Source organism: Panthera onca, chromosome X, assembly GCF_046562875.1.
Source record: "Panthera onca isolate mPanOnc1 chromosome X, mPanOnc1 haplotype 2, whole genome shotgun sequence".
NCBI classification, from domain to species: Eukaryota; Metazoa; Chordata; class Mammalia; order Carnivora; family Felidae; genus Panthera; species Panthera onca.
In genome coordinates this window covers 128,549,107-128,562,038 of record NC_138357.1, presented here as the reverse complement: position 1 = coordinate 128,562,038, position 12,932 = coordinate 128,549,107, and the positions used below count along the sequence as shown (strand labels likewise).

At 51.9% G+C, this 12,932-nt stretch overlaps 1 protein-coding gene and 1 long non-coding RNA gene across 4 annotated transcripts in view; one reads left to right on the top strand and one right to left on the bottom strand.

Annotated features, from left to right (window-relative positions):
• Nucleotides 1-8,899, top strand: part of LOC145714176 (CD99 antigen-like) — a 31,071-nt gene extending 22,172 nt beyond the window's left edge. Inside the window, exons 7-11 of one of the 3 annotated variants that reach the window (XR_014136800.1) lie at nt 829-885; nt 1,884-1,997; nt 5,526-5,587; nt 7,486-7,542; nt 8,437-8,899. Coding sequence is in view for 2 of the 3 variants with exons in the window: in XM_081793373.1 (XP_081649499.1) it covers nt 829-885; nt 1,884-1,997; nt 7,486-7,542; nt 8,437-8,462 (254 nt within the window). In the remaining variant the exon portion in view is untranslated. Of the gene's footprint in view, nt 1-828; nt 886-1,883; nt 1,998-5,525; nt 7,145-7,485; nt 7,543-8,436 lie in introns of those variants that run through there. The other 2 variants (XM_081793373.1, XM_081793374.1) reach the window with 2 other exon arrangements.
• A 445-nt stretch (nt 8,900-9,344) lies between these two features.
• LOC145714177 (uncharacterized) lies at nt 9,345-9,958 on the bottom strand. Its single transcript, XR_014136801.1, has 3 exons — nt 9,787-9,958; nt 9,555-9,650; nt 9,345-9,386 (listed from the first exon to the last, which is right to left on the bottom strand). It is a non-coding gene; the product is annotated as an uncharacterized LOC145714177 (long non-coding RNA).
• Nucleotides 9,959-12,932: the final 2,974 nt, after the last annotated feature.

Below are 12,932 nucleotides of genomic sequence, written 5' to 3'. Positions count from 1 at the left end.
TTCTTTCTTTCTTTCTTTCTTTCTCTTTCTTCCTTTCTTCCTTCCTTTCTTTCTTTCTTCCTTTCTTTCTTTCTTTCCTTCTTTCTTTCTTTCTTTCCTTCTTTCTCTTTCTTTCTTTCTTTCTTTCTTTCTTTCTTTCTTTCTTTCTTTAGTTTTCCACCCATTTTGAGACAGAGAGAGACGGGGGCAGGGGTTTGAACAGGGGAGGGGCAGAAAGAGAGGGAGAGAGAGAGAGAATCCCAAGCAGGCTCCATGCTGTCAGCACAGAGCCCAACTCAGGACTCAGTCTCATGAGATCATGACTTGAGCTGCCATCGAGAGTCAGATGCTTAACCGACTGAGCCCCCCAGGAGCCCCACGTACACGGATTTTCAACCACACAGGGAGCAGACGCTGCTAATCCCCTTTCGTTGTTCAAGGGTCCCCTGTACGTATCCGGGAGTCAACAGGGATGTGCCTTTGACCTCCTCGTAGCCAGGGGCTGGGTCTCAGGTGGGCTCTGAGGCCCTGGCTGGGATCCTTGCTGAGCCCAGCGAGAGGGGCCAGAGGCCTGAGGCAGCCAGGACTCACTAGGTCTCCTGGAGTCCACCATGGGAGCGGTGGTCTCAGTCAGGTGCATGGGGGCAAGCCCGAAGTTCCCTTTAGCCAAGCGGGGACGTCCCCGCTCAACAACGGGAAAGGACAGGTGTGCCCGGCCTTGTCTCTGCAAGGTCATTCCCAAGTTCCCTTCGCAGCTCGAGGTCCCGGGAGTTGATCCTCAGTGGGAGTTTGTCTTTACCAAAAATCTGCCTGATGCAACTCATCTGCCAGCCTGTTTCTCCGTTGCAGGGGGCGGTGGCGATGGCCCCGGCGGTGGAGGCCCGAGGCCTGATGGGGAGGAGCAGGGTAGGTATCCCTGGTTTCTGATGCCTGGAGTTTCTCACACACGCTGTTGAGAGACAGCAGAACGGGCTGCTCAAGACCACACCTGTCGTGCTGGCTGTGTCGTTCTAAAGATGCCGGCACACGGGGCACCGAAGCTGGTGGTTGGTCCGAGCCACACATGCCCCAAGCGCTCAGCTGAAAAGCTGGCTGACCGCCCTTCGGGGACACAGCCCAGGGGTGCCGACGTGACCTGCATTTTAAGTTCGTTTTCCCAGAGTGCCCTAAGAAGGAATGCCAGCGGTCTTGCCCCGGGTTCCTTAGAGGAACAGAACCGTTGGGATCCATCTATCTACAGATATGGGTACAGATACACAGGAAGAGATTGATTCTAAGGAATCGCCCCACATGACTGGGGAGGCTGCCTTCTGCAAGCCGGGGGCTCAGGAGAGGCGTTGGGGTGGTTCAGTCCCAGTGCAAAGGACTGACAACCAGCAGAGCCGAGGGGGACGAGTCCCCGCGGAGTCTGAAATCCCGAGAAGCAGGAACGCCCATGTGCAAGGGCAGCAGACGATGCATGTCCCATCGCCCACTCTGGGAATGAACGGGAACACCGTCCTAATAAATCAGACGGAACATACAGAGGGGTTCAGCGGCTTTGATTTCCAGAAAATGCGTGGAGACGGTGATGCCACATGACCTCGGACTGGTCCCAGAGGGGCACCACGCACGGTCGGCCGTGTTGCCCCCCACTGAGAGTTTCCACGTTGAACTGTTGGGACCCGAGCACTGGCCTTAGTTAGGGCAGGAGAGGAGTCAGGGTGTCCCATCCAAAATGGTGCCCGTAGTCAAACAGATTCCAATTCCAGATGGGAGTTTTGGGGAGCAGTGTGGCTGGCCCTTCGTGTCATGCACGTGGATTGGAGGTGGGAGTTGGGCAAGGCTCAGGAGTGGGGTTTCCTCCACGGTCACCCTGTGGTCACGGGGTCCCCAGTAACGGTGCCTTGTGCTTCTTCCCACAGCTGACTCCCCTGGGGTGGTCCCTGGCATCGTGGGGGCCGTGGTGGTGGCCGTGGCTGGGGCAATTTCTAGCTTTATCGCCTACCAGAAGAAAAAATTGTGCTTCAAAGAAAACGGTAAGGTTTTCGCAATAGCTTCCTTTCTTTTGTGCCTTACTAACTGGAAATCTGTGCTTTCTTAAAACTAAAACAAACCAGAAGTCTGGTTGGCATGAGACATGTGCAAGGCTGCTGATAGTTCAGGAAATCTCTGTAAATTTGGAAGTCACTAACCACCCCTGTCGTTTTGGGTTTTCCGTCTGTGAAATGGGGAGGTGGTCATCTGCGCGCCAAGGGCCTTTTGTAAGGATTCGTAAGGCTGTGTGTCAAAGTCTTGACGGGTTGGTTGAAGAAATGTTAGGGTTTAGAAACATTTGTTCGTCGTTACTTACGATCGCGGCCACCTCATCATCCTTTGGACAAGAGCGATGGCTGGGGGGCCGCCATATTGTTTTCTCCACCCAAGGGAATTAAAATCGAAACACAGGGCAACTGATTCCTTTTCTGGTACAATCCCGTACCAACAGGTAGAGAGGGTTCTTGGATGGGATATAAAATTTATAGGTGACTGTAGACAGTGCCTCACTTACTGACATAGGGATTGGAATTGCACTGTTGGGTGTTTTGGGACCATATATGCAAGAGTCCCTGAATTACATAGGATTTGCTGTGGCGTCAGTAACTTCTGTTTTGAACGTAGCTCACGTTCATGCATCTCTGGGTCACTCTGCCCAGGTCACTTGCTTTCCCTCTTGCAAGAATAATGACGGGTAGGCTCTGATGTGGTTTCAAGGGTCCCATGGACTGTGGATGCTACTCCTCCTTGGAGGAGCCTCATGATGTCTGAACTCCCGACCTACTGGTGGCTTCAATTACATATTCATTCTTAGCTGTCGCCTTCCATCTTCAAGGACCACTGCCTAAGGACTCTGGGGAACTTCACAAAAGATGTCATTAGATGGTGACACACAGTTAGACTATAGGGTGGGAGTCTACCCTTAATCTCCCATCATTCCAGATTTTTAGATTCACAAACTCCATTTCTATATAGCCTGAAATTGAAAGTCCCCAACAGCACCCTTACTGTCTTCTTGCAGTGAAGGCTAAGAGTGCCTGATTATGTCTATTTACCACATATGACTGGGTGACTTCCATCAGGGGTGCTCAGGTCACTGTGCCTGGTTGCCTGAATGTTGAATGTCCAGGATGCCCAAATGGACAGGTGACCAAGGTCAAAGATGTGCCCAAGTGAACTGCTGGTCAAGGTCAAGGACGTGGCCAAATGGACGGATGGCCAAGGTCAAGGACATGCCCAAGTGGACCGCTGGCCAAGGTCAAGGACGTGCCCAAGTGGACCGCTGGCCAAGGTTAAGGATGTGCCCAAATGGAAGGATGGCCAAGGTCAAGAAAATGCTCTTGGAAGACATGCAACGAGGAACGAGAGAGGGGAAACCAATGAAAACACCTGTTGCTTCTCCTAGAAATAGCAGAGAGGCTAAATAGTTGGGGATTCAGGAGAAGTGCATCTCTGTTTCTGTTTCAACTTCATTTCTGTCACACTGTATGAAGACGCTCAGCCAGGAGAGGAGGAAGGCACCCTGCTAGGGAAGAATGCACAGGAAGTGCAGGCACAACGATTTCCTGAAAATCTGTAGGTGATCTTCAAATCCAAACTGGGTTTCCAAATCCCGTCAGATTCTGATGTCACAAAGCATTCTGTCACCTTGTCTTAGCAAGGGACGTGTCCTCCCTTGGATGCTGTGGTGCTATTTGACATCCATATGCCAAAGCACAGGGACTTGGGCAAGTACTCAGAGGAGTCCTCATGGAGATGACGTTGTCCAATATTTGGAATGGGATCAGGACCTTGGAAAACTAACTGTTCTCCATTCTCTCCGCACCTCATTCCTGGGTCTTGGAACATTCTGGTCATTGCATGGCATGAAAATCAAAATCTCCCCAGGTAGGAATAGTTGAATTTACAATTTTCAAAAATAAAAGCTGCCTTTCCTGAAGAATGGGCTGAGGGCAGTCCGTGACTCAACGTATGGGAGCGAGGACCTAGCTAAATTCATTTCCCCAGAATGTCATCCAGTCTTCCACTCTGCACGAGCCAAATTAGATTGCGGGTGACTTTACAATCTTTATTTGTTTTGTGGTTTTTATGGGGTTCATGATCTTAGCTGATGTAGATGTACAAAGAAAAAGTAAAAAAAAAAAAAAAAGAGCAAAGGAAGAGGCAAAACATAACAAGGAAAGGAAGCTGGGGGTTCTGGTTTCAGTTGTTAGGCATTTTTGTCTGTGGCCATAAAATGTCCAGTGTTATGACAAAGAAAATTAGGTTCTATTTTTCTATAAACCGTAAGATGTTAATGCAGAAGAGTATTTTTTCTGAGTGTGTGAATAGACATTTTGGTGTTTCGACCTGTGTTATGGGATCAAGTTCTGTGTTGGTCTCACCATCGGGCACACAAGTCCCTAGACCCTCCAGGGGTCTGTGCGGGGCCATTTATAGGTTTTGTTGCCAGGATAGTTGTTTAAAGAAGCACATACCCAGATGTCACTGTGGGCTTGGACATTTTGCAAGGAGGATGTGGCCCCAGTGCGTCCCAGTGGTTGAAGAGATGCCATGGTTTGGGGCTGTTTCTAAAGAATGTGATTTTCCAGGACTCTGTTATTGCATTGGAGTTTGTCATGTCTCTTGAGTCTGCATGCAGGTCAGTGTCAAACAAGGGGGTGCCAACTGAAGTTTTCTCTCAGCGTGGAGGTGTGTCGATCACATGCTAGCTGTCTTGATACGAATTTATTAAAAAAAATTTTAATGTTTACTTTTGAGAGAGACACAGATGGAACATGAACAAGGGAGGGGCAGAGAGAGAGTGAGGGAGACACTAAATCAGAAGCAGACTCCAGGCTCTGAGCTGTCAGCACAGAGCCCAACATGGGGCTCCAACTCAGGAACTGTGAGATCATGACCTGAGCCGAAGTTGGACGCTTGACCGAATCAGCCCCCCAGGCGCCCCGATAGCAATTTATTTAAATGCTTTTTGGTATCACGTTCCGAGCTGACGCCCAGAAAAGTATCCACGGCTGACGAAATTTGGTAGATGTGTCCTTTGGTCCTAATGATTTGGACATGTTCCTAAGGGTTGAGTGTGTTTTTCTAACAAATGGTGCACACTGGGCTGTTGAGAGCCGTTTTGGACGTGGGCCCGTGGTCGGTCCCACTTCAGCATCTTAGTAGCCCATGCTTGAGGCGTTGCTGGAGTGCGCAGCTGGGGCGTCCCTCCCCTGTCTTTCCCTCCCTCCCTGCTTGTCTCCCCACTCCTGCCCCCCTCTCCTCCTTGATGTTGGTTTCGTTTCGGATTCGGCTTCCTGTTGCACTTTGGTGTCTAATCATTGCTGCGAAAAAGAAAAAAAAGTCTCGAAAGCCTGCTGTATACTTCTGAGCCCCAACAGTGTCTTTGTCCGAGCTGGCGGCTGCTTTCGGGGGCTTTGCTGGACCCGCCTCAGACCTCTGCAAAGTTTACCTTTGCTGTTTTTATTTTATTTTTTTTGTTTTTTGTTTTTTGTTTTTTTCTTTCCTTTCCCGACCTTTCGTTTCAGACCAGCCGAGGATGTAGGCACGCACAGAACGCCCCGTGCAGGCCCGAAGACGTTCCCGTGTGGTCAGTGTTTGTCCGCTAAGCCTCAGAGCCGAGCACTTGCCCCTGTCCGTATGCCTAGTCGGTCGCCGCGGTGAGGGGGTCGTCCCCGGCCGGGGTGTGTGTTTCCTGCCTTCCAGATGGCACGGAGGCTCATAATGTTGTCTTAGGTCCCACGCGTAGGTAGCCTCACGACGTGCGGAAGAAGGCGCAGGTTTTCTTTTAAGCTTGAATTCACTGCCAGGGAAGAGTGGCGAGGGGTTGAGGGGTCGGCCGTACAACATCACCACGTTCCTGACCGTCGAGTTCCTGTTTGCTAGCCAACCGGGCAGGAGGGCAGGGAGCTGTCCCTGCGGTCCCTGGAGGGTCCCCAGACACGGCCGGCCCGGGTCACCGGGTTTCTACGTCCCCGTGCAACTTGGCATCTCTGATTTTGCGGCTTGTGGGGTTTTCTGGCGCATTGCCCCCACTCTGTGTCCGAGGAAGCAGTTTCCAGCTGTCTCTCTCACCAGGCTTCGTAAAACGGGTGAATGTCCCCCCCTTCCCTAAAAACCCCAGGATGTTACAATCGCGGAGTCAGTCGGCCGACGGTCTGAGTGGAGGGTCTGTGTGGCCCCAAGAGCAAAGCCCTCAGTGGGACCTACAATCAGGCGCTGCTGGGCCGTGCTCCTGAGTGCTCCCCCAGAGCCTCGATCGGGGTTCTGAGTGCTCGGTGTGTGTGATAGAAATAGTCCTGGGGCTTGGGGACCCCCCCCCTCCAGCCTGCCCCAAAGCTGCAGTGTCTCTAACGGCTTACACGGGGACACGTGGTCCCTTAACGTCCTGGAGGTGATGATGAACAGTGCCTGTGTGCAATCCGGGGTCCCCTCAGGGGCCTGCAGCATGGGGGGCCCGGGGACAGGTGCCCCGTGTTTCCAGGGTAGGTATGCGTCCCCCTGGAGACGGGGAATGTGGCCGTGCGTCCCTGCCCACAAGGCCTGGGCCTCCCTGCCCGGGGTTGGCCTCACCTCGGGCCACACTGACCTCTGGGGGTTTTGCAAGAGGCTAGAGCTGGATCTGGGAGAACCGCCCCGGGGCTTTGGGGTTTTGTCCCGCGGCCCCGCCCACCCGGGTGTGACAAAGTCCCGGCTGAATCACAGCCAACACCACCCACCCACCCACCCACGGGGCCTGGCTTCCTGCTCCCCCCCGGCCCCCCCCCCTTGTGCGTGCGGATTCTGGGGGTCAGGACGCACCCCTGCTCCCAAGACCGCAGACCCCGCCCTGTGCCACATGGCGTCCAGCCCACGCACCCCCCGACCGCGAGGCCTTCGGAACGTCCTGCAAAGCTGGCATCCCGTGACCACACGCGCCCGAGCCTCAGACGCCCTGTTACGTGTCGCCGACAACATTCGCCCCATGTGGACGTTCCCGCTACTGTGCCTTGTGGGCGTTTTCCAGGCACGCCCCCCCCCCCCCCCCAGCGTGAGCGGTTCGTCTGCCACCTGCCGTGGGTGTTGAGGCCCCCCTGTCGCCGAAAACGTGCCCCTTGCGCTCCTGAGCGAGGCCACCGTCAGGAAATAAACGCTTTTTGCACGCGAAGCTGGGACTTGTCTTGAATTCTGTCGATTCGGGCTGCGTATCCGCGGTGGGGTTTTGGGGGGCGGGGTGTCTGGGGGCAGGTCGAGTCTGCTTTCGTGCCTAGCAACGGAAATTTGGAAAGTGACAGAAACATGTCAAGGAGACCCAAGCGCAAGCCGAGGGGACCCCGTTAGCCATGGATTCCCCCCACCCCACCCTGTGGATGGGGCTGTGTTTGCACCTTTCCTGCTCCCTGTGGTGCTGGGGGGCAGGCGGGACGCTGGGGGGCTGATTCAGCCTCACGGATACAAGGGGCCTTCTCTGGATTCACCCCCGGGGGCATCTTTTCTGCTTCCTTTCAGCCGACCAAGGTGACGTGAGCTCCAAAAACCAGCAGAGCACCAACTCGGACCAACCCGGTGAGCACAAGGCCTTTCTGTCTTCTGTCCCGTCCGCCCGGCCCCGGCCCCCTGCCTCCGCCGTGCGTCCCCCGGTTGTCCCGGGACAATGCAGGACGTGGGATGTGGACCTTTACGCCCCCATGCTTGCCAGGGCGTTGGTTCCGGGACGCGGGATAAACCGGGCTGGGATCCAGGCTTCAGAGGGCACCCACTTTGGCCTCAGACGCTCTTTCAATGCCCGTTAGGATGCTTTCCCCGCGGTGCATAAGGAGCCGGGAACTCAGCCCCCTGATGCGCAGCAAAGGGTTAAAGGTTCCTTTTCGGAGACGCGTGGTTTGTTCCAGTTCCTTCTAAACAGTTGTCTCCACCTGGTGCAGAATGAGGTCAAGGGGACGGGTTCTTTTAATTGTTCAAATACTTATTTATTTTTGAGACAGAGAGAGAGAGAGAGACAGCAAGGGAGGGGCAGAGAGAGAGGGGGACACGGAATCGGAAGCAGGCTCCAGGCTCTGAGCCATCAGCCCAGAGCCCGACGCGGGGCTCGAACTCACGGACCGTGAGATCAGGACCTGAGCCGAAGTCGGACGCTCAACCGACTGAGCCCCCCTGGCGCCCCAAATTTAAGATATTGAAGTGCTACTTTTCTGGAAGGCTTGTTGTGTGTTTTTTTATGGGTTTTTTTTTTTTTGTAGCTTTTTTTTTTTTTTTTTGCTACACTTGATTGTTCTGTGAAATTTCTTGAAATTTCTTTCCGAAGCAGATCAGGGTCAGACTTTGCCGTTGATGGTGCATTTGGAGGTCACGTGTAGCCTCTAGTCCCGGAGGCACCTGCTTCTGGGGGTTTTAGGAAGCCGAGAGTCACGGGCGACTGGGACTGGCTTGCAAAGTCTTTTCTTTTTGGTCTGTTTGCAGTTCAGTGGACCCTTCTGGAGAAATAAAAGCTATGCAGCCGTCGAACGCGGCCCCCGTGTTTCCAGCAGGATCCAGCCCCGACCTGCCCACGCCTGTGCTCACGTTCAGACTGTCATGTACCGCTTGACATGTGTTTTTGCCTGTTTGCACCATGCTGGGTAGAGGAACGTCACTGACACCCCGTGTTCATTCGGAGGGGACGCGTGGTCAGCTTATCCGTGGCCGCTAGGGGTTTCCCCCGGGGGGCTGTGAAAGGCCGACCACGCATCACAAAGTCGTTTGAATCCCGACCCCACTGAAGTCCCCCCCACCCCCGCCCCCATCCCGGGAGCTCTGGGCCATTGACCCTGGGAGACAGCGAGACAAGCCTTCAATTAGTGTCCTCAGAATTTCCTTCATTTGGGAGGAGTTTTGTTTTTTTGTTTTTTTTTCAGATCAGACTAATAAAGAAAGAAATAAGGAACCAAGTACTTTTTCCTTAAATGCAATGCCATGGGGTGACTCCTAAAGGCTGTGGGACACCGTGGTAGGGCTGGGGTCCCTTTTCTGGGGCTGTGACACAAATGACCGACCTAAGGGTAGCCTTTCAGTTTTGGGATTTTCTTTCTCTCCCTGTTTCCTTCCACTGGTCTTGGTACATGGGGGACAAGGCCTTCTCAGTGTTCAGATACTCCCCTGCAGGGGATACTTCTTTGCATTCAGATACTCCCCTGCATTCAGATACTCCCGTGCATCCAGATAACCCTCTGCATCCAAATACTCCCCTCCATCAGATACTCCCCCATAGCAGATGCTTCATATTCAGATACTCCCCTGCATTTAGATACTCCCCAGCATTAGATATTTCATATTCAGATACTCCCTTGCATTCAGATACTCCCCTGCATTAGATACTTCATATTCAGATACTCCCCTGCATTAGATACTTCATACTCAGATTACCCCCCTGCCTTCAGATATTCCCCTTTCAGATACTCCCGTGCATCCAGATAACCCTCTGCATCCAAATACTCCCCTCCATCAGATACTCCCCCATAGCAGATGCTTCATATTCAGATACTCCCCTGCATTCAGATAGTCCCCAGCATTACACACTTCATATTCAGATACTCCCCTACATTCATATACTCCCCCGCATACAGATACTCCCCTGCATTAGATACTTCATACTCAGATTACCCCCCTGCCTTCAGATACTCCCCTGCATCCAGATACTCCCCTCCATCAGATACTCCCCTATAGCAGATGGTTCATATTCAGATACTCCCCTGCATTCAGATAGTCCCCAGCATTACACACTTGATATTCACATACTCCCCTACATTCAGATACTCCCCTGCACCCAGATACTCCCCTGCATTAGATACTTCATATTCAGATACTCCCCTGCATTAGATACTTCATACTCAGATTACCCCCCCTGCCTTCAGATACTCCCCTGCATCCAGATACTCCCTTGATTAGATATTTCCCATACTCCCCTGAATTAGATACTTCATAGATACTCCCCTGCATTCAGATACTCCCCTACATCAGATAGTCTCCTCATTCTTCCATGTGGGTTTTTGTTGTCGTTGTTGTTGGGAATTTGTTACCTATAATGTCTTTACAAAATGTTTTAACTGCTTTGATGTGAAAGCTCCCTTTAACTTTGGGGTAAGACTGCCTTGTGGCAGGGCATCTCCTGACATGTTTCCTAACAGCTTGAAATGAAGGGAAAGCATACTCTTCCTCCTCGAAATAAACAAGGACTTTTGTACATTGAGAAACACTGCCCCCCACCCCCACCCCCACCCCGTGTAGGGCTCTGCACGCACCGGAAGGCTGCTGACTTGCATGCTTGTATATACTCTTGGGAAGGCTTCATCGAGATGAGTCGCATCAAGTGCAGAAGTTCTGATGTTCTGTTTGTCCGTGGCTCAGGTATGTGCGGAAGTGAACATGGCCGTGTGGAGTCCAGAGGACCTAACACACATCTCAAGTGTTGGGGTAGACCAGTTGTCAGGGGGCTGAGGGCTGGGTTATCCAACACGGCTGGGTCCCAGTGCTACCTAACACACAACACCTAGGTTTACAAACGCAGCACGCAGGTATCCACATTCTTCCCGAACGAGCCTTCAGCATCAGACTGGGCACATAGACTCGCTTTACAGTAAGAAAAAAGTGCATAAAATTGTTTTGTGACTCTGTGAATAACATTGATGTTTTACAAGCATTGCAGTCCTACTATAAGCATAAATGTCTCCTTACAGGAGAGTAGAGGGGAGCTGTGGGTGACTCATTCATAAATAAATGTATACGTGTAAGAGAGATGTCCACGAGGCTTATTTTTTCCTGGAAGGTGGGTGCACATCTTTCCAGATTCAAGCTCACACCAGGTGCGTTTCATCATAGGTTCACGTCAAGGTCGCACGGACATAAAAAGAAATGTCTGTGGTTGGCGTTGTTAGAAGGCTGTGCGTGTGAAATTGTTGACGAGAGGTGCCTGATTGTCCTCCATATAGGCTGTGCCAATCCATGATATTCCCAGTGATGTCTCAGATATCTTCCGAAAACCCTCCTGGCTTTATGGGTCCTTGCCACTGTTAGTTGAAAATACGGTACGAAATCAAGGCTTTTACTTTGCAGTTCTCTTAACACAGGTGAGGTTGGGAATGTGTGTATGGAAAATTCACTTCTACGGCCATTTCTGGGGGACCCGTTTGAAATGCCCGTTGCCCGTTTTTATATGCATTATTGGCGCTGCTATTATTGATTCGTGGGAACACTTTACATATTAAAGATAGTGCCGTTTTTTGTTGTGAAGCTTTTTAAAAACTTACTTAAAAATTTTTTTTTCTAATGTTTATTTTTGAGAGAGACATAGAGCATGAGTGGAGGAGGGGCAGAGAGAGAGGGAGACAAAGAATCCCAAGCAGGCTTCAGGCTGTGAGCTGTCGGCACAGAGCCCGACCTGGGGCTCAAGCCTCTCTCAAAAATAAATAGACATTAAAAAGAAAACATGCCTCCATACAGATTTGAGCAAAGAATTTCCTTATAATTTGTTCAACATTCTCCAGGTCTGTGGGGAACTCTACATCCCATGATTTTGTATCCTCTCTGTGTCTCCTGTTTCGGTTCTGAAATAATGGTTGGATGATGATTATCTTTGCCATTTCTGTGTTTTTAATTCGTGGCCCTTGTCATTGGCTTTCTCTGGGTTTCCAGGTTCTTGCACACGGACACCCCTTGAGTCGAACTCTTAATTTCCCTGATTCCCCATCCTTTCTTATTGAATATTGTAAATATCCCAGGTCTATCATTTCCTCCGGGCTCAACTGTGGACCCGGAATCTTCTTATTTCTATTTTCCAGAGCGTCACCATTTCCCGTTTTTTTCTTTTTTTTTTCTTTCTTTTTTTTTTTTTTTTTTTTTTTTTTTTGGTCAACTCAAGGGTTTTTGAAGTGTTTTGCTTTTTAATGTCCCCGTGATATTTCTGTGTTCTCAGCTTTCCTGGACTCGGTGACCAGTCTCCCGTTCTGTTGCCGTGTGTCACCAGGGTGGTGTCTGTATCATTTCTGCTTTTTTTTTTTTTTTTTTTTTTCCAGCGAGCGGAAGCTTTTCTTTCTGAAAAAGCTCCCTGAACGTGGAAATGCGTGTGGATTCTCGGTGTTTCGGGTGCAGAGGACAGGAACCTGCCTTGCCAGCTGCGTCTGTGCAGGTACCCGTGTGTGTGCCCTCTGATCTCCAGCAGGTGGGGTGGGAGCGTCGTCCTGGGAGTGGGGCCACATTATGTGGTCACTCTGCGCCTCCGAAAAAGGGGGTTCAGAAGAGCACGTGCCTCCCAGGGCGCCCCAGTGTGACCGTCACCAGCCTGCAGCCCGGCGTCCAAATCCCACCTGCCATCTGAGAATGGCTTTCATAACCGCAGGTGGTTTGAAAATCTCTGAGAAGTGTACTATTTTATGGCGCGTGAGAATTCTGCCACATTGGAGTTTTAGGCTCCATAAGTAACATTGGGCGGGTGCACACGCCTCCTGTTTTCCTGCCGGTGGCTGCCTCCCCTCCCCCCCCACAGTGGCCAAATCGAGGGGTTTCTGCAGCAGCTTGCAGAGAGGCTCCAGTGACCCCCCCCCCCCCCTTAAGCACACTCACCGGGTTGACATGGGGTCGCGCTGGGAGGTCATCTTCCGCGAAGGACCCGCGCCGGAAGCAAAGACGCTCGGGCCTGCCTTGCACACACTGTGCTCATGATACTGGGACTGCAGATGCCTCTGTCTGCTGCCAAGATATTTTTGTCACCCCCAAAGGAAACCATCACGTACGGGTTTCCTGGGGCGGCCGTAACACAGCCCCACAGACGGGGCGGCTTAAACCACAGGAGCGCGTTGTCTCTGGGTGCTGGAGACCACAAGTCCGACATCCAGGCGGGGCAGAGGGTGGTTCCTCCCGGAGGCTCCAGGGGACAGCCTGTTCTGTGTCTGTGTCCCAGCTTCTGGGGGCTGTGGGCGATCCTG